The sequence below is a fragment of the Thalassophryne amazonica genome, chromosome 12 (genome assembly GCF_902500255.1).
Source record: "Thalassophryne amazonica chromosome 12, fThaAma1.1, whole genome shotgun sequence".
In the NCBI taxonomy this organism is placed as follows: domain Eukaryota; kingdom Metazoa; phylum Chordata; class Actinopteri; order Batrachoidiformes; family Batrachoididae; genus Thalassophryne; species Thalassophryne amazonica.
Genome location: NC_047114.1, coordinates 69,197,763 through 69,216,751, shown reverse-complemented (window position 1 = coordinate 69,216,751; position 18,989 = coordinate 69,197,763). Strand labels below are relative to the sequence as shown.

General features: G+C 44.9%; 1 protein-coding gene across 1 annotated transcript in view; it reads right to left on the bottom strand.

Annotated features, from left to right (window-relative positions):
• Positions 1-4,037: 4,037 nt before the first annotated feature.
• The window catches only part of si:ch211-13f8.1, a 40,244-nt gene continuing 25,292 nt past the window's right edge, over positions 4,038-18,989 (bottom strand). The window contains exons 6-9 of the mRNA XM_034183704.1: positions 17,346-17,577; positions 8,700-8,812; positions 7,399-7,589; positions 4,038-4,448 (exon numbers count right to left, since the gene is read on the bottom strand). Coding sequence (XP_034039595.1) covers positions 4,255-4,448; positions 7,399-7,589; positions 8,700-8,812; positions 17,346-17,577 — 730 coding nt within the window. The 3' untranslated portion in view covers positions 4,038-4,254. The remainder of the gene's footprint in view (positions 4,449-7,398; positions 7,590-8,699; positions 8,813-17,345; positions 17,578-18,989) is intronic.

The following is an 18,989-nucleotide window of genomic DNA, read 5'->3' as shown; positions in this document are numbered from 1 at the left end:
TAATTATTTATTTTTATTTATATTAAATTTGCAAAAATCATAAAAACAAATTTTCTCATGTCATTATGGGGTGTTGTGAGTAGAATTTTGAGGGGAAATATTCACTACATTTTGGAATAAGGCTGTAACATAAATGTGAAGTGCTACACACACACACACACACACACACACACACACACATATATATATATATATATATATATATATATATATATATATATATATATATATATATATATATATATATATGCCCACACAATAGACCTGTGCACGTTTTTGTGCATGTGAACTCAGGCTATACCTCCAGAATGACAGAAACTGAATTTCAATTGTTTAAAAAAAAAAAAAAAGCAGCCATTTATTTTATATTGAAAGAATTCAAGTTGGGAGATAATTTATCTCATTTCCTTTTATCTAAATTTGAGTATATGCAAAATACCCTGTTAAAAATGAAAGTTATACTAGGTTTAAACTATGCATCTCGTTTTAAAGGTGAAATAAAATTGGAATATATGCAAATGAACCCTCTTTACTGCAACCCCTAGTTGCATATGCACACTGTGTTTTGATGAACATCTTGAAAGTTCACCAGTTATCTGTCTGTGCATGAGGACTCTCTCCTGCAATAAGCAAAACTATATATATATATACATATATATATATATATATATATATATATATATATATACATATATATATATATATATATATATATATATATGTATATATATATATATATATATAAAGAGATTACTCTTTATTTGGTTGTCACAGTGAAAGAGAGGCAGGAAACGTGGAGAGAGTGATGGGAAAAACATGAAGTAAATATCAGCTGGCTCCAGAGCTGATGCTGCAGACTGTATTTTGCAGTTTAGTTGACATCTTCACTCCCTCAGGCACCACTACACCTCTGCTGTATGTCATTTTAAGCCCTTTTCCACTTGAGTCCTGCTGAGGCGATCTGTGCAAAACAACAACATGATCATACCTCTTTCACAGGACTAGTTCATTTCTAATTAAAGGAAAAGTCACAGCTTTGGGAACAATGCTCTGTCTGTTTGGCTGCAAATATTTGCCTTTATATAACGGCTGAGTGGATCCTTGTCATTTGATTGGTGCTTCAGTCAATCAAACACTAACAGACCCCTGAATGAGTTAATCAGGTTTTGACAGAGCAGGGAAAGATGGAAAATGTGTTAGTTTGGTGGTCCCTCCAGACCAGGGATAGCCCTGCACACTTGAGAATTCATTGTACTACTTCCATCAGCAGTCACATCAACATTAAAAACCAGTGACCCAGTTCCACTGGCAGCCATACATGTTTGACAGATGATGTGCTTTACTTACGACCCTGTCCCACTGGCGTTTAGGAGGATTTGCGTATGGATTGCACACAAAATTGGCCCATATTCCCCAAACATCCGCAATATCCGTGTAACATGCCTGTATGAGTCGGCCGTCATCCGAACACGCCCGTGATCCGCAGAGACATGCATGTCCGCAGCCAGGATTTTTGAGTAGCTCAAAAATCTGGATGCGGATAACATTCACCTTACATACACCTTACCTTACATACTCAATTCATACACAATACATACTCACTCTATGCGCTGTATATCTGCCGTTAACCGCTGATATCAGCAACGGACGGGGATTTGCGGCTTGACAGCGGACCGGGACAGTGTGTAAAACAGATATATATCGTGTCTGTTGGGAAGGTGTAGTGACACGGACCCACAACAGGGGGCATTAATGAACGGACAATGGATAAGCCAAAAAGTAACAATTTAATGTTGTGAATCGCACAACGAAATACAGACAATGTCGGAGAATGTGGATCGTCAATCATACACAAGGTGACGTGTGGGCAGGCTCGAAGATAGAAGACGTCTGGCAAGAGAAGAGCTGGATCCCACACAGCTTCCACCGCCAACGGATATGAAGAACACCGGAGCCGCCAAGCCAGGTGGCCACTGTCTTCAGCAGTCAGACCCGGTACTGCTGGAAGAAACAGAAACAGTTAATGGTGGGTGTGTGAATACACACCCAGCAATCTTTCAGTGCTTAATTCCTCCAGGAGGGAAAACCTCCACCTCCAGTAACACACTCGTACAGCTCCTGGAAAACCACTTATCTGGTTGGGGTGTGAGGCGAAGCCGTCGCAGTCCACACCAAACGCCAATGCAGCAGATAAGGACACGTCACAGGAAAATGGCTGTAAATGAGATCAGACTTTTGTTTGTTAAGGATGCAGCAGAGAAGTTACCTGAGTGGTAGCTGATTTCTCGGCGGGGAGGTGGAGTTGCAGTCCGGCTTTTATGGAGGATGTGGTTGATGAGTGACAGCTGGTGTTGATGATGAGTGATACCTGTCACTCCCAGTAGTTCCGACACCCTCTCATGCTTGAAGCCCGCACTCCAAGCAGGGCACCATCTGGTGGTGGTGGGCCAGCAGTACCTCCTCTTCAGCGGCCCACACAACAGTGTCTAACACGTCCACTTCACAAACTAAAATATGTTGTAACGAATGCATACAGATTGGCCACGAATAAAGCGTTTTTATTACATCTGCTTTGCAGCTGATTTGCGGACAATCTGTGAATGCATAACAAACATGTGACGTAAACCCAAAGTCAGTGCCGGTCCGGCTGTGTAGATCCACAAAGACGTAGTTGCTGCAATTGGGTCTCCTCCAAGACTTTTATTTAACACCAACAAAAGGAAGAGTTGCTGTGTCGCCACAACTCACGTTGAAGTCTGTTTTCTGTGACACTCTCAAAAAAAAAACAAACAAAAAAAAACACAGTCTTACCCGAGCGGCTTCCCCCCTCGTGCTCCCCAAACTCATGAACAGTTAACCCTCACATGACAATATGAACAAACTCTTTGATCAACTTGTCCAAGTCCAGCACTTGCTCCAGAGGCTGTATTGTTGGTGTGAATAGTGATGCCGATGGCCCGAGTGCACTTATGACCGCAATGCAGATGTCGTGCATGCGCAACATGTGCGCGATGCATTCATAATACACCCGTAATACTGCCGTGATAATCTCAATGTGTCGGATCAGTTTCCTCACTACATGCGTTATATAACCGTGATTGTTCATCATATATTCACTATATATTATTAATATATCCGTAATTCATACTGGGACATTTGTCATTTTTGTTCCGGACGACAACGAACGCCGGCAATTTGTATACTCAATTCATGCGCAATTAATCCTCTCCCCAGTGGGACAGGGCCCTTAGATCATGAGGCACCCCTTTCCTTCAATAAAAATTTTGTCTTCATTCGTACATCTTGGTTTCATATGCCCAAAGTATCTTGTTGTAGAACTGGGCAGGCTTTTTTAAATGTTTTCTGGCTAAGTCTAATATGGTCTTCTGGTTCTTAAGGGTCACCAGTACTACGTACCTTGTTCTAAACTCTCCATATTCATATTCATGAAGGTGTCTCTCAATTGTAGTTATTTACAATGATACACCTCCCTCCTCCAGGGTGTTCTTGACTTGGCTAAATGTAGTGAACCCCATTTCTTTACCAAGGAAAGAGTTCTAACATTATCCTCTTCAGGTTTGTTTGTTTGTTTGTTTCCCTTGTTGCCTTCTAGGGTTTATGCTGTAGCTTGGCACACCAGTGCAATCCTTTAAGGATGTACCAAATTGTTCATTTGTCCACTCCTAATGTTTCTGATATCCATCTAATTTCTTTATTTTGTCTTGCATCAACACGTCTTTGGAACTTATATTGAGAGTTCCATTGAATGACAAAAAAATAAATAAATAAAACAAATAACACAAATTCAACACATGGAATCACTTCAGACATTTTATTTGCTTAATTTCCAATTGAATAATGAAGGAACAGACCACATTCTGTCATAAATGTGATTGTCAGTCAATTGTCCAGTTACTTATGACATCTCAAATTGAAGGTGCTAAAAATGCTATAATTCCTTAATGGCTGAAGTGATAGTTTTGTTAAGCACCATCCATTTTAATTCAACTTTGGTGGTGTACGGTGGGGAGATGCAAAATTTGTAATTGACTGTATCAACATGACCTTGATAAACTGTGTATAAGATACTTTTCAGGCCAATTAAGGACTTATTTTAAGAAAGGACTGTATCAGTGGAGGATAAAAATGTCACTTTAGTTATTTTCTACATGAAAATCAAACACAAGTTTGAAATACAGTATATACTAGCTAACACAGTATCAATCTCTGTAATAATCCAGTCTTTATAGTTAGTCAGCGCTGGTTGCTTCGCGCCGGCATTATCCGAAGGGACACGGTGCTTTCCCGGGTCATGAGTCGAGTCACATGGTCCAGACTCAGTCCAGCCACAGCTTCCCCATTCACCTGTAGAATTTCATCGCCGACGCCCAAAAGCCCAACATAAGGGCCTTCACTACTACCATCTCCCACCTTCTCCACATATACACCTGAAGCAAGGGGAAGAAGGGAAGAGCAAAAATAAAGACAGGTAAGAAAAAGGTGAAGGTGGATGGTGCAATCAATGGGTCACTATCTGAAAAACCATAAAACAATATCATTAGAATAAAAATGAAGAGTTCAAGGCCACCTGTGCCCTATTTTCCATGTACATCTGATGTTGGATCAGAAAGAGCATCTCGGGTAAAACCTGTATTCAATTAACATTTGGATCCATACCAGAGCCACTGTGGTGACCCCACGGAAAAACAGGAGCAGCCAAAGGAAATGATGTACAACCCCAAATCAGAAAAAGCTGGAAAATGGAAATTTAAAAATAAACACAGTGATCCTTACATTTACTTTGACTTCTATTTGATTGCAGTATGACCCATGATATTTCATGTTTTGAGTGGTCAACATTCAATCATTCAATTTTCATTTGTTAATATATATCCTTTCTTGCATTTAAGGCCTGCAAAACATTAAAAACAAACAACAACAACAAAAACAACAACAACAAAAAAAGTTTGGACCGGACCAATTTATTCTAAATATAAGGTTTAAATCATGACTTTTACAGCCAGTTTTCTTGAGACAAGTCAAGGTGTGAAAACAAGAACATTTCCAAGTCACCGAATATGTCTTTCATCAATCATTAAAAATACAAACAGTGTGGTATTGTATGGTAAGTCTGTGTCAAGAAGGCAGCTCTCAAAAACTGAATACGCATACCAGGGTTCTAGCTAGAGCCATTTTAGTGCCAGGTAAATTACGTGATCATGGCTCACGGCTGGGGGGTGCAGGGGCCCCCGGCAGGAGTCAAGGGGGCAAAGCCACCTGAAGCTATAGGGTTTTATACCTCTAAAATGTTACTGGCAAGCCCTATTTTAACTAATTTTGAATGGTTTTAGATGCATTGAAAGCAAGAATAATAGTAATATTTGTAATATCAAAGTTTTTTTAAATGTTTCTGTCAAAGTTAATAAAATAAATAACACTGAAAAGGTTAAAAAAAACACATGAATATTTGATGGGCATATAGCATTTGCTCTCTTCTTTTTCTTCTTCTTTTGTCCAGTGAAGCAGACAGAGTATTTCTGTCATGACAGGTTTTTTTTTCCCCAATATGTTTGAGTGGGATTGCATTACTTTAAAAAACAACAACAAAAACAATACAAAAACTAATTGTCTTGTCTGAACAAGAGCTGAATGAGGCTCTCCCCCGTCCACACTCTCTCCTCCTCCTCGCTCTCACGGTTTTCTTCCCAAGCTTTTTGGAAACGGGAGCCTTTAAACTGTAAAATAAACCGTAAACTTCTGAATGTATCAGCATCTACCAACACTGACACTCTGGATTATTTTAATGAAACATTTTAATGGAGTTTTTTTTTTTTTCCTTTAACTCTGAGCGGCTTGAGACCACTCTAATCTGCTTTCAGAGAATGCTGAAAGCAGGTGACTGCTGATCTCTGCTGTTTGTGGCAGAGATATGAAGAAAATAAGAAATATTTTCTTATTTCTTTAATTATTTGGTTGAAATTCCAAAATAAAATAAAAGTATGACACTATAAGCCTGAAATATGATTGAATTGTTACATTTTTCAGCAACATTTCAGTTCATCTTTTGGAAAATCCATGGTGGGCGGGAGAGGAAATTTGAACCCGAGAGGAAATTTGCAGTGCTGGGCAGTACCACCTGGCTCCGCCCACCATAGCTAGAACACTGGCACATACTGGGAGGAGAGTAGTGAGGGAAGCCACCAAGGCACCCATGACATCTCTGGCTGTATTTCAGCGCCTTCCTGCGTTTAAAAGTTGGTGGGAGGGAACAAAAGAAAAGACAAGATTTATGCCAAAGCTTCTGGAGCCTAATTATCGATCTCCACATGTAAGGTTCCTCCTTCGGAGCCATAAGCAACTATACAACCGATTACAGTCCCAAGATTCTTTTAAACAGATGGTAAAGCTACATGCTATACCATCTGCCATCTCGAAATAGCTTCTAAGGTACAACCTGTCTTGTCCAGATCCAACATTCTACTCCAGAAGCCTTGACGTAAATCTTTTTAGTTTGTCTTACAGCTCTAGAAACACAAGAAGGAGTTGCATTACCAATATATAGACCTGGGTTCAATTCCAGACCTGTGCTTTATTCTACCTTTCTGTGTTTTAGACAAGGCAATTCATCTGCCTTGTCCCAGTCCACACATCTATAAATGGGTACTAGCCTTTGGCTGAGGAAGTAACCAGTGATGGACTGGCATCCAGTCCAGAGGAGTCAGATTCTCATAGGCTTCACACTATTGTGTTCAGGGAGAATCACTGGCCGTGTTGGGTCTCCGGGCCTGCATAGGACTGACTTCTACTTCTAGAAAAGCACTGGCTCTGTAGGTAGGCCCTTCAAATAATCAAGTCAAATAATCCCCAGTTAACTTCTAATTATACCAATTAGACATCTAGAAACTTTTGAACGCAATTATATCAATTTCTGGAATCATCTCGAGCCTCCCATGCTGTTTATAGATTCATTTATCTTGGTGTATGTAAAGTGTTGACCCAACTAAAATATGACGGTGTATAAAAACATAAATAAATCTATCTCCTCACTGTTATTTTAAATAATTTTATATGAAAATAATGCTGATAATATTGAGTGAACACACACACACTCAGAAATGAAATGCTATATGTACTTAATTGAGTTATGTCAACTGGTCCCACATAGTTTGGTTGTTTAAATGCGAAACAAAATACACAATTAATTGGAACAACTTGTTCCAATGAACTGTATATTGTCACACAGAGGTTAAAACAGGGTTTCATCTATTATTCTATTTTGCATGTTAATTCACCAAACTGTTGCGTTAAGATGGGCTAAACCAACTCAATAATAAAAACAACTATTGCAAAACTAAGTCAGTAAAACGTAAAACACAAGTTGGGTGTTGCAAAAATTACCTATATCTGGTCGACCTTTGCCCCTTGAGATGACAAAACCAAATGGACCATTTGGGGGTCTGAACAGGTCCAACATGAGTGTTCCATCAGGGAAAGCCTGAGTGACATGGCCCACTGGACGCATCATCCTGGAGGGAAGCACATCTTCAACACTCAGGGTCTTGTGAAGCTCATGCTGAGGAATATCTAGACTGTTGGAAGAAAATTTAAATTCTACATAAAAATATAAACAGCATAACAATCAATCCGTAGTTTGCATTAACGACCTCATGGAAATGTTACACAACGTGTGTTAAAGAAAAAGAACTACAGGAACTCTATCATTCCACATGCAGTTGATGTGGTTATCAAATATAGTTAAATAGGACAGGGTAACCTGAACACAGTGGGCATGAATGCTGTGACAGTTGCATAGTTGAAGGATTTGTGTTGTTAGTATAATGGGCTTTTGAGTTTGTTTGATTTTTTTTTTTTTTTTTGGGGGGGGGGGGGGGGGGTGCATTTTGTTTTGTTCCTGTTTATGTTGTTATTTCCCTGGATAACACCAAAGGCAATTTCCCTACCTTGGCTGGATAATAAAGTTTTGTTTGATTCTAGACTCAAAAAAAAATGTCTTGGCTGAACAACAAAAATTAAGATAACAGTTTGAAAGAGAAGAGAATTACATTTTTCTCAACAATAAAATGTATTTTTAATTACCACCTGGAAGCATCAATATAAAATTTTAAGTAGGTTACTCTTCAAATAAGTTGTAATTATTTTTTCACTATTTAAAATGTTGTAAAATCTTGTAACATTGTGCCTTATGAGTTTATGTTATAAGGGACAATGTTACAAGATTTATCTCCTTTTTGGTCCTTGTTCATGGAAATTTTGTTCATGAACACAGGTTTCAAGCTGACAATTGATTTAAAAAATAAGTTTCTCTGGATTTATTGTTAGATTTATTAAGTTATTACAACTTGAATGGTGTTATAAAATAATGAACAAAGAAATGTTATGTTGATTTAATTAAAAAAAATGAGTGTCAACACAACTCACTAAAATAATGTTTGCTTTGTAAAAGCTTTGTTGAAGTCAATAAATTAGATTTATTTATTTAAGTTTTAATTTTCCCACCATGCATTTAAGTAAATGGTGGTAACATGTCCCCTGAATTACATTTAAAATTCTCTTATTTTCTCTTCAGTGCTGAATTGATGCTCTTTAAGCTCAATAACTGATTGTGCCACTATTCTATTCTATTCTGTTCTATTCTATTCTTGTGTTTCTCTGTCTACTTTGTCTTCTCTGACACCTACCTAGATACAAGGCCAAAAGGCATCTGCACCTCTCCCAGCATTGTTGATCGTTCTGTTCTTCTCTCCAAACTCTGCACAGAGGAGGCTTTGCGCAGTTGGGCTAGTGGCAGCACCTAGTGGTAAATAAATAGTACTGTAGGAAATTGTGGGTTCTCTTTGAGATAAATCAACAAACCATCTTTTATATTCATAAATGTTTGCTTCTAGTGTCCCTCTGCAACAACAGTACATGGTGTGTGACTGTGATGGCTGGAGAATAAAACTACCTCTGGTTATAATACACAGCTGGTAAAGAACATGACATGGACAGAAAATATGGAAAAAAAACATAGTGAATACATTATTTGTGCCTCAAATGTCGCTCACTCAGCTTGGTACAGTAAAACTTTGGTTGCTCTACTGCAAACAACAAGCTGATCCTATCGTCCAAAAAGCAAAGACATAAGAAATGATAACTTTCTTAACAAGAACAATAGAAGTGGTATTTTGCAGTTTTGTCTCAAGTTCCCCAAATTTCACTTTGGATGGAGAATCACAATTCTGACTTCTTTAGTTTGAGGCCTAACAGGCCTATTTCGCATAGAAGAAAATTCCAACTGATTCAGTAAGAACCTTTGGAGGAGTAGTGTTATGTGTCGGACGCAGCTCGGAGAACCGACCAGCGTTTGAAGGACCCAGTATGAAATAAGCAGAGCACGGTACAAAGGATAACTGAATTTAATACATAACAGTGATAATACAAAAAGGTGCGGTCTGGCGTGGTGCGCTCCCAGCAGCGCTAACGGTCCGGAGCCAGAAGCTGTTTCGGACCCAAGGACCCCGCCGACACCCCCCAGGTGGCCGCAACAACCGAGTCTGTGAAAGAAGGAACCATTATGTGAGTCCACACTCTACACACAGAACACTTAAAGGTGTACAAACAGCAAACACTTCCTGGCTTGATTGCTGATCAGCTTCCAACCTGCGGGCATGGAACATCCAGTTCACAAAACTCCACCGCAGTGGAAGCTGATACATGACTAACAAACAGCTCAATACAATAAGGTGTGAGGGACACCACATTTACTGACTGTATAAATGTTAGTCACAAAATCTAACGTACCTCAGGAAGTGTGCTGACGAGCGTGAGACCTCACCCCCTCCTCTTTCACAGACCGTGCATCAAACCTGGACGTTTCTCAGCATCCGCTGCTGATGAGATGGCTCCCAAGACGACGATCTCACCCGTCTGGTCACAAGGTCGAGTCTCTGGCAAATACACACTGTGCACTCCAGTCTTAAATGCCAACATGCTCCAATCCATCCAGATGCACCTCAGCTGTGAGTCCTGACAAGTCGCAGGTGATCAGGGTGAGGTCCTGACAGCCTCAGCAACACAGCCACTCAGTCCCAAATGCACGCCACCTGGGAGGAAAACAAACAGACAAACAAACCGGCAGCCAGGCCCCCCCCAGCCATATAACAAGTAGGGATTTGAAAATGTGACATGATGCACAATATTCCCACAGCTTGCAAAAATTGTGTATGGACATTCAAAATTTTAATTCCAATATTTTGTGGACCCAATATGCCTATTTTAGAAACCCCATGAAGAACTAGAAGCACTCGGAGAGCTCAAACCTCCGCCAAGGCCATAGGGTCACTGATGTCACATGGAATACCCTTTGGCAAAGAAACTTATTCCACATCGTTTCACGCATCTACCGTCATGTTTCAGATTCAGTGGTTAAACCCTTAGATCTTCAGCAAATGTATTTATAAAGAGAAACTGCATGAACTACACATTTTTTTTAATAAGTTTATTCAATGAGGAGAAACAAATGCAAATTATTGTTGTGTCATAACTTAATTTTTGTTCAGTCTTTGTGACCCATCTTCATGAAGTTAGATGCAAAAATGCTGAAATATCCTGCAATGATAAAGAATCCTTAAAAAAAAAATTACTGGATCCAGATCCTGTTCCGGATCATTGCCAAAATTTAATGACTTCTAAGTTAGGCCAAGATACACCCCTGGTAAAAATTTCATTGAAATCCGTTGAGGATTTTTTGAGTAATCCTGCTAACAAACCAACCAACCAACCAACAAACAAACGGATGCGACTGAAAACATAACCTCCTTGGCGGAGGTAATAACAGTTTGATGTTTTGGACTCTATCTTCCTTCCAGTGCAAAGCAGAACACATCACAGAACAAGTATTACTGCTAGTTTCCACCTGATGCAAGTTGTCCCTTTTATAAGATATGTCCCTTCGACTTGACAGCCACTATTTTCTCCTTCTGTGAAAACTGTACTGTTGTGAAAGTGTCGTGACACGGACCCACAACAGGGGGCGTTAATGAACGGACAATGGATAAGCCAAAAGTAACAATTTAATGTTGTGAATCGCACAACGACGTACAGACAATAACAATATGGTGGACTGTCAATCATACACCAGGTGACATGTGGGCAGGCTCGACGATAGAAGACGCCTGGCGAGAGAAGAGCTGGATCCCCACACAGCTTCCACCACCAACGGAGCTGAAGAACACCGGAGCCGCCAAGCCCTGCGCCCCAGGTGGCCGCTGTCTTCAGCAGTCAGACCCGGTACTGCTGGCAGGAAACAGAGACAGTCCTGATGATTGTGAGTTCGCACACTCAGTAATCCCACAGTCAGTGTTCAGTAAGGAGGGAGAACCTCCACCTCCAATCACACACTCGTGCAGCTCCTGAGATAACCACTTATCTGGGTGGGGTGTGAGGCGAAGCCGTCGCAGTCCACACCAAACGCCAACTCCGCAGACAGGGTATCCGTCCCAGGAAAACGGCTGCAAAAAGAGATCAGACTAATACTCGAATTTTAAGGTTTAGTAGAGAATTACCTGAATGGTAGCTGATTTCTCGGCGAGGAGGTGGAGTTGCAGTCCGGCCTTTATGGTGATGGTGATGAGATGAATGAGTGACAGCTGGTGCTGAGGATGAGTGACAGCTGTCACTCCCAGTGGCTCCGGCGCCCTCTCGTGCTTGAAGCCCGCACTCCAAGCAGGGCGCCATCTGGTGGTGGTGGGCCAGCAGTACCTCCTCTTCAGCGGCCCACACAACAGGACCCCCCCCCTCAACGGGCGCCTCCTGGCGCCCGACCAGGCTTGTCCGGGTGCCGGGCGTAGAATTCGGCCAGGAGGGCCGGGTCCAGGATGAAGCTCCTCTTCACCCAGGAGCGTTCTTCGGGTCCATATCCTTCCCAGTCCACCAAATACCGGAACCCCCGGCCCTTTCGACGAACGTCCAGGAGTCGGCGCACAGTCCAAGCCGGCTCCCCGTCGATGATCCGGGCAGGCGGCGGCGCCAGTCCGGGGGCACAGAGGGGAGAGGTGTGGCAGGGTTTGAGTCTGGAGACATGGAATACTGGATGTATCCGCAGTGAAGCTGAAGCTGTCAGCTTCACTGCGGCTGGACTGAGGACCTTCACGATGGTGAAGGGTCCTATAAATCTGTCCTTCAGCTTCTGGGATTCCGTTTGCAGAGGTATGTCCTTTGTGGATAACCAAACCGCCTGCCCGGGCTGGTATGCAGGGGCCGGGGAATGCCGGCGGTCTGCATGGGCCTTAGCCCTCGTCCGGGCTCTGAGCAGGGCAGAGCGGGCGGTACGCCACACCCGACGGCACTTCCTCAGATGGGCCTGGACCGAGGGCACCTCGACCTCTCCCTCCACTAGCGGAAACAATGGGGGCTGGTACCCCAAACACACCTCAAACGGGGAGAGGCCGGTGTCAGATGAAACTTGGCTATTATGAGCGTACTCGATCCAGGCCAGATGGTCACTCCAGGCCGTCGGGTGCGCGGAGGTCACGCAGCGGAGGGCCTGCTCCAGTTCCTGGTTTGTCTGCTCTGCCTGCCCGTTCGTCTGGGGGTGGTACCCAGACGAGAGACTGACGGTGGCCCCCAGTTCCCTGCAGAAACTCCTCCAGACCTGGGAGGAGAACTGAGGACCACGATCTGAGACAATGTCTGCTGGAATCCTATGCAGACGCATGACATGGTGGACCAGGAGGTCTGCAGTCTCCTGGGCCGTCGGGAGCTTCGGGAGGGCCACGAAGTGGGCCGCCTTGGAGAACCGGTCCACTATCTTTAAGATGGTGGTGTTGCCCTGGGACGGCGGGAGGCCCGTGACAAAGTCCAGGCCGATATGAGACCAGGGGCGACGAGGCACAGGCAGAGGCTGGAGGAGGCCTTGGGCCTTGTGATGGTCGGCTTTGCCCCTGGCACAGGTGGTGCAGGCCTGGACATACTCCCGGACGTCGGCTTCCATAGACGCCCACCAGAAGTGCTGCCGGACCACTGCCACGGTCCTTCGCACCCCTGGGTGACAGGAGAGCTTGGAACCGTGACAGAAGTCAAGGACCGCAGCCCTGGCCTGTGGTGGGACGTACAGTTTGTCCTTCAGACCTGTCCCCGGGTCCGGGCTCCGTGTCAGGGCCTCCCGGACGGTCTTCTCCACGTCCCAGGTAAGGGTGGCCACGACAGTGGACTCGGGGATGATGGTTTCAGGGGGGTCTGACAGCTTGGTCTTGACCTCCTCTTCATGCACCCGGGACAGGGCGTCAGATCGTTGGTTCTTGGTCCCGGGGTGGTAGGTGATCCGGAAGTCAAAACGCCTGAAGAACAGCGACCAGCGGGCTTGCCTGGGGTTCAGACGCTTCGCGGTCCGGATGTACTCCAGGTTCCGATGGTCCGTGAAAACCGTGAATGGTACCGATGCTCCCTCCAACAGGTGTCTCCACTCCTCAAGAGCCTCCTTCACCGCAAGAAGTTCCCGATTGCCGACGTCATAGTTCCGTTCAGCTGGGGTCAACCTGCGGGAAAAGTAGGCACATGGATGGAGAACCTTGTCGGACTCCCCGCTCTGGGATAGCACGGCTCCTATCCCTGAGTCAGGCATCCACTTCAATAACAAACTGGCGCTTGGGATCGGGCTGCACCAGAACCGGTGCAGTCGAGAACCGGCGTTTCAACTTCCTAAACGCGGCTTCGCACCGATCCAACCAGGTGAAGGGGACTTTTGTGGAGGTCAGGGCTGTCAGGGGGCTAACTACCTGACTGTAGCCCTTGATGAACCTCCGGTAGAAATTTGCAAAACCGAGGAACTGTTGTAGTTTCCTATGGTTCGTTGGTTGGGGCCAATCTCTCACCGCCGCAACCTTGGCCGGATCAGGGGCGATGGAGTTGGAGGAGATTATGAACCCCAAGAAGGACAAAGAAGTGCGGTGGAACTCACACTTCTCGCCCTTCACAAACAGCCGGTTCTCCAACAACCGCTGTAGGACCTGACATACATGCTTGACATGGGTCTCAGGATCCGGAGAAAAGATGAGTATATCGTCTAGATATACGAAGACAAAACGATGCAGGAAGTCCCGCAAGACGTCATTAACCAATGCTTGGAACGTCGCGGGCGCATTGGTGAGGCTGAACGGCATGACCAGGTACTCAAAGTGACCTAACGGGGTGTTAAATGCCGTCTTCCACTCGTCTCCCTCCCAGATCCGAACCAGGTGATAAGCATTCCTAAGATCCAATTTCATGAAAATTTGGGCTCCATGCAGGGGCGTGAACACTGAATCCAACAGAGGTAACGGGTATCGGTTGCGAACCGTGATCTCGTTCAGCCCTCTGTAATCAATGCATGGACGGAGTCCGCCGTCCTTCTTGCCCACAAAAAAGAAACCAGCACCCATCGGGGAGGTGGAGTTCCAGATCAACCCGGCAGCTAACGAGTCCCGGATGTAGGTCTCCATTGAGTCGCGTTCCGGACGTGAGAGGTTGTACAGCCTGCTGGACGGGTACTCAGCGCCCGGTATCAAATCAATGGCACAATCGTACGGACGGTGCGGGGGCAGCGTGAGTGCCAGATCCTTGCTGAAGACGTCAGCAAGGTCGTGGTACTCGGCCGGCACCGCCGCCAGATTGGGGGGGACTAAAACCTCCTCCTTAGCTGTCACACCGGGTGGAACCGAGGATCCTAAACACTCCCGGTGGCAGGTTTCGCTCCACTGAACCACAACCCCAGATGGCCAATCAATCCGGGGATTGTGTTTTAACACCCATGGAAAACCCAAAATCACTCGGGAGGTAGAAGGTGTTACATAAAACACAATCTCCTCCCTGTGATTCCCAGACACCACCAACGTCACTGGCTGTGTCTGGTGTGTGATTAGTGGGAGAAGGGTGCCATCTAGCGCCCGCACCGACAATGGTGATGGTAAGGCCACTAAAGGGAGCCCAACCTCCTTTGCCCATCTGCTATCCAGCAGATTCCCCTCCAACCCCGTGTCCACCAGTGCTGGGGCGTGAAGGGTTAGATCCCCACTCAGGATCGTGACTGGGATTCGTGCAGATCATCGGGGTTTCCCCACGTGAGTGTTGTGACCCACCCTTAGCCCAGTCTCTAAGGACGAGTGCTGCTGTTTTGACCGTTTGGGGCATTCTCTCTGTGTGTGCTCGGTAGAGCTGCAGAGAAAACACTCTCCACGGATCAGCCTCCTTTGTCTCTGATCTGATCGTTTTTTGGCCCTGCTCGTTTCCATAGCAACGTCAGCAGGGGGAGCTGTTGTCACGTGGAGAGCCCTGGCAGTGGAGCGTGGGGAAGTCGGCTTCCTTTCAGACCCGGGAGGAAGAGGGACGGCTTGTACCTGACCACGCCCCTCGTCTCGCTCCCGTCGGTGTTCCGTTAATCGGTTGTCTAACCGTATAACCAGGTCGATAAGCCCATCTAAATCCCGCGGCTCGTCCTTCGCCACCAGGTGCTCCTTAAGGACCAGAGACAGTCCGTTTACAAAGGCAGAGCGGAGCGCAACAGCATTCCAGCCGGCTCGCGCTGCCGCGATGCGGAAGTCGACTGCATACTTCGCTGCGCTCCGACGCCCCTGCCGTATCGACAGCAGCACACTTGAAGCAGTCTCGCCTCTATGAGGGTGGTCGAACACCTGTCGGAACTCCCTCACAAACTCAGTATAAACCATTAGGAGCCGTGAATTCTGCTCCCAAAGCTCCGTAGCCCAGGCGCGTGCCTCTCCTCGAAGCAAATTGATCACATAAGCCACCCGGCTGGCGTTTGCTGCGTACATGAGGGGACGCTGTGAAAAGACGAGCGAGCACTGCATCAAGAAGTCCGCGCACGTCTCCACACAGCCTCCGTACGGCTCCGGAGGGCTTATGTATGCTTCAGGGGAAGGTGGGGGGGTTCGTTGAAAGACCAGCGGAACGTTTGTTTCTGGCACACAGTCAGCAGGAGGAGGTGCTGCAGCAGCGCCCTGATCACGCGCTTCCACCTGGGCGGTGAGAGCCTCCATCCTACAATTGAGAACACTGCTCTGCTCGGTAACTAAGTCCAACCGAGCGGTAAAGGCGGTTAAGATGTGCTGCAGCTCACCCAACACGCCTCCTGCTGGCGCCTGTGCACCTCGCTCTTCCATTGGCTGTTCAAGCGATGGTTGACGCCCCTCGGGATCCATGACGCTGGCTGAGAAATCCTGTTGTGAAAGTGACACGGACCCACAACAGGGGGCGTTAATGAACGGACAATGGATAAGCCAAAAGTAACAATTTAATGTTGTGAATCGCACAACGACGTACAGACAATAACAATATGGTGGACTGTCAATCATACACCAGGTGACATGTGGGCAGGCTCGACGATAGAAGACGCCTGGTGAGAGAAGAGCCGGATCCCCACACAGCTTCCACCACCAACGGAGCTGAAGAACACCGGAGCCGCCAAGCCCTGCACCCAGGTGGCCGCTGTCTTCAGCAGTCAGACCCGGTACTGCTGGCAGAAAACAGAGACAGTCCTGATGAGTGTGAGTTCGCACACTCAGTAATCCCACAGTCAGTGTTCAGTAAGGAGGGAGAACCTCCACCTCCAATCACACACTCGTGCAGCTCCTGAGATAACCACTTATCTGGGTGGGGTGTGAGGCGAAGCCGTCGCAGTCCACACCAAACGCCAACTCCGCAGACAGGGTATCCGTCCCAGGAAAACGGCTGCAAAAAGAGATCAGACTAATACTCGAATTTTAAGGTTTATCAGAGAATTACCTGAATGGTAGCTGATTTCTCGGCGAGGAGGTGGAGTTGCAGTCCGGCCTTTATGGTGATGGTGATGAGATGAATGAGTGACAGCTGGTGCTGAGGATGAGTGACAGCTGTCACTCCCAGTGGCTCCAGCGCCCTCTCGTGCTTGAAGCCCGCACTCCAAGCAGGGCGCCATCTGGTGGTGGTGGGCCAGCAGTACCTCCTCTTCAGCGGCCCACACAACATGTACATGGAAATTCAAAATTCCAGCTCCGTTAGTCTGTGGCGCTACACACCGAGTTTGCATGGTGGAAAATTCAGGCTGATCCTGGGAAGAGCAACACTTTAAAATAGAAGTAATACCATCTGCTGATCTTCAATCAGCTGAACTAAAAAGTACTCTGGTGCACAAATGTGAGCTTTTCTCAATGTAAATGTAATACTTTCTTCTGAAGTTTCAGTGCCTTTTTGATTTAATACATGTCAGTGTAATTTGGTGACACAAAACAAAAACGAACAAAACACCAACCATGACAACAGGGCACACCTAAGAAAAGCACAACTATATAAAACCATAAGGTTCTGTTGCTCACCGTGTGCAGGGTCTGCAGTGAGGGTGTCCTCTGTATGCAGATGGTAGGCTGCGGTTTGCGGGTCAGATTTGGGGAAGACAAAGTTGTCCGTGAACCAGTGGGGAGACTGAGCTGTTCCATGCTGCTGGAGCGACCTCCTTTCACCAGTCTGCCAACACTGTTCAGACCAATAGAGGAAAAGAACCGGCGCAGGAAGAGCTTTGGCCGGCCGTCACGCTCTGTTAGCGGCTTCCTAAAATCCAACATAATCAAACAAAGCTTGTGACGGCAACACAAAAAGTGGTTTATTTTGTTCGTTTGTGATGCTGTCACAAAATATAGCTAGTAGATTTTCGTGATGGTATCACAAAAAAATTTCATGATGGCACCATGAAATTTGGGGTGACACGGTAACCATAACCTCAAATGCGGTTATGGTTAGAGTTAAAATTAGCAAGCAAAAGGTGATCACATCACGAAAAAGTACCACTTTTATGATGGTATCACAAAAAAAGCATGAGACTGGGCAACTGTGACAATGCTAAACTAATACACCACTAAAACATTAGCTGAAGCTACAAATATCCACTAACCGCTAACGGTAGTATGAATGTAGCTTTAGCTTGGAGTTGTGGGTTTTTTTTTGGGGGGGGGGGGGGGTTGCTGTGAGCCAATGGGTCACGCTTTTTTTGTCATCCTGTCACAAAACGCATCACATTTTCATGACGCAGTCAAGTTTAGTTCACTATTTTTAACCCTAACCCTGATGCTATCCCTAGACATAGTCGCCATGGATCCACCATGTCACCTCAAATTTTGTGATATTGAGAACTGATGTTGAGGTTTTGAGAAAATGTAACGCACTTCATGACGGTATCAGGAACTAACAGATTAAATCATGTTTTGTGACGCCATCACAAACTGGCATGAGATCAGGTTGGAAAAACAGACTTAAAGAGCTGAAATTTCAACATGTTAAACTGTAAACATGGAAGTTTCCAAAAAAGGCTTAGATGATATTCAGCATATACATAAAAATTAACAAATTAAATTAAGCAGTAGTTTGCATTCAGCATACAAATTATTCACAATAGTGAAATTATAAAATTAATAAAAATATGTAACAAATAAAAGTAGACATGTAAAATAATTTTAATCTAATTAATGCATTTATTCTGGCTCAACTTCCTTCTTCTCCATCTTCTGTGTTGACTGCACTTACTGGATTAGCACATAAGGTCTAATGGGAGCAAACACATGGTTTTAGAGTTTTAAATGCTGTCTTTTTTACCATTAAATGTTATTAAAAAAAATGTTAGCTGACTTAAAGTTAGTGGAACTATGCTAGTGGTTTGCAAAGTTAGCTGAAAAGCGAATCCGCTAATGAAAAAGTTACCTTTGCTAATTAGTTGTTAGCTGTTTAATTGAACTGTGCTCACCACTGCCCCCTAGACAATCAACACAGGAGTAGTAAAGATGTTTTTAAAACTGTTAATATGATTGGCTTCCTAGTTGTTTTATGATTCTGAAGATTGCCTTGTCATGTTAGGTTTTTCACCAAAAGAGGGCAGGATTGTCTTGATATTGAATATTTTCTTTGAAAATAAAAAAATAAATTAAAAATAATATTAGTCTTCTCACCCTTGTCTGTGTAAGATCATATAT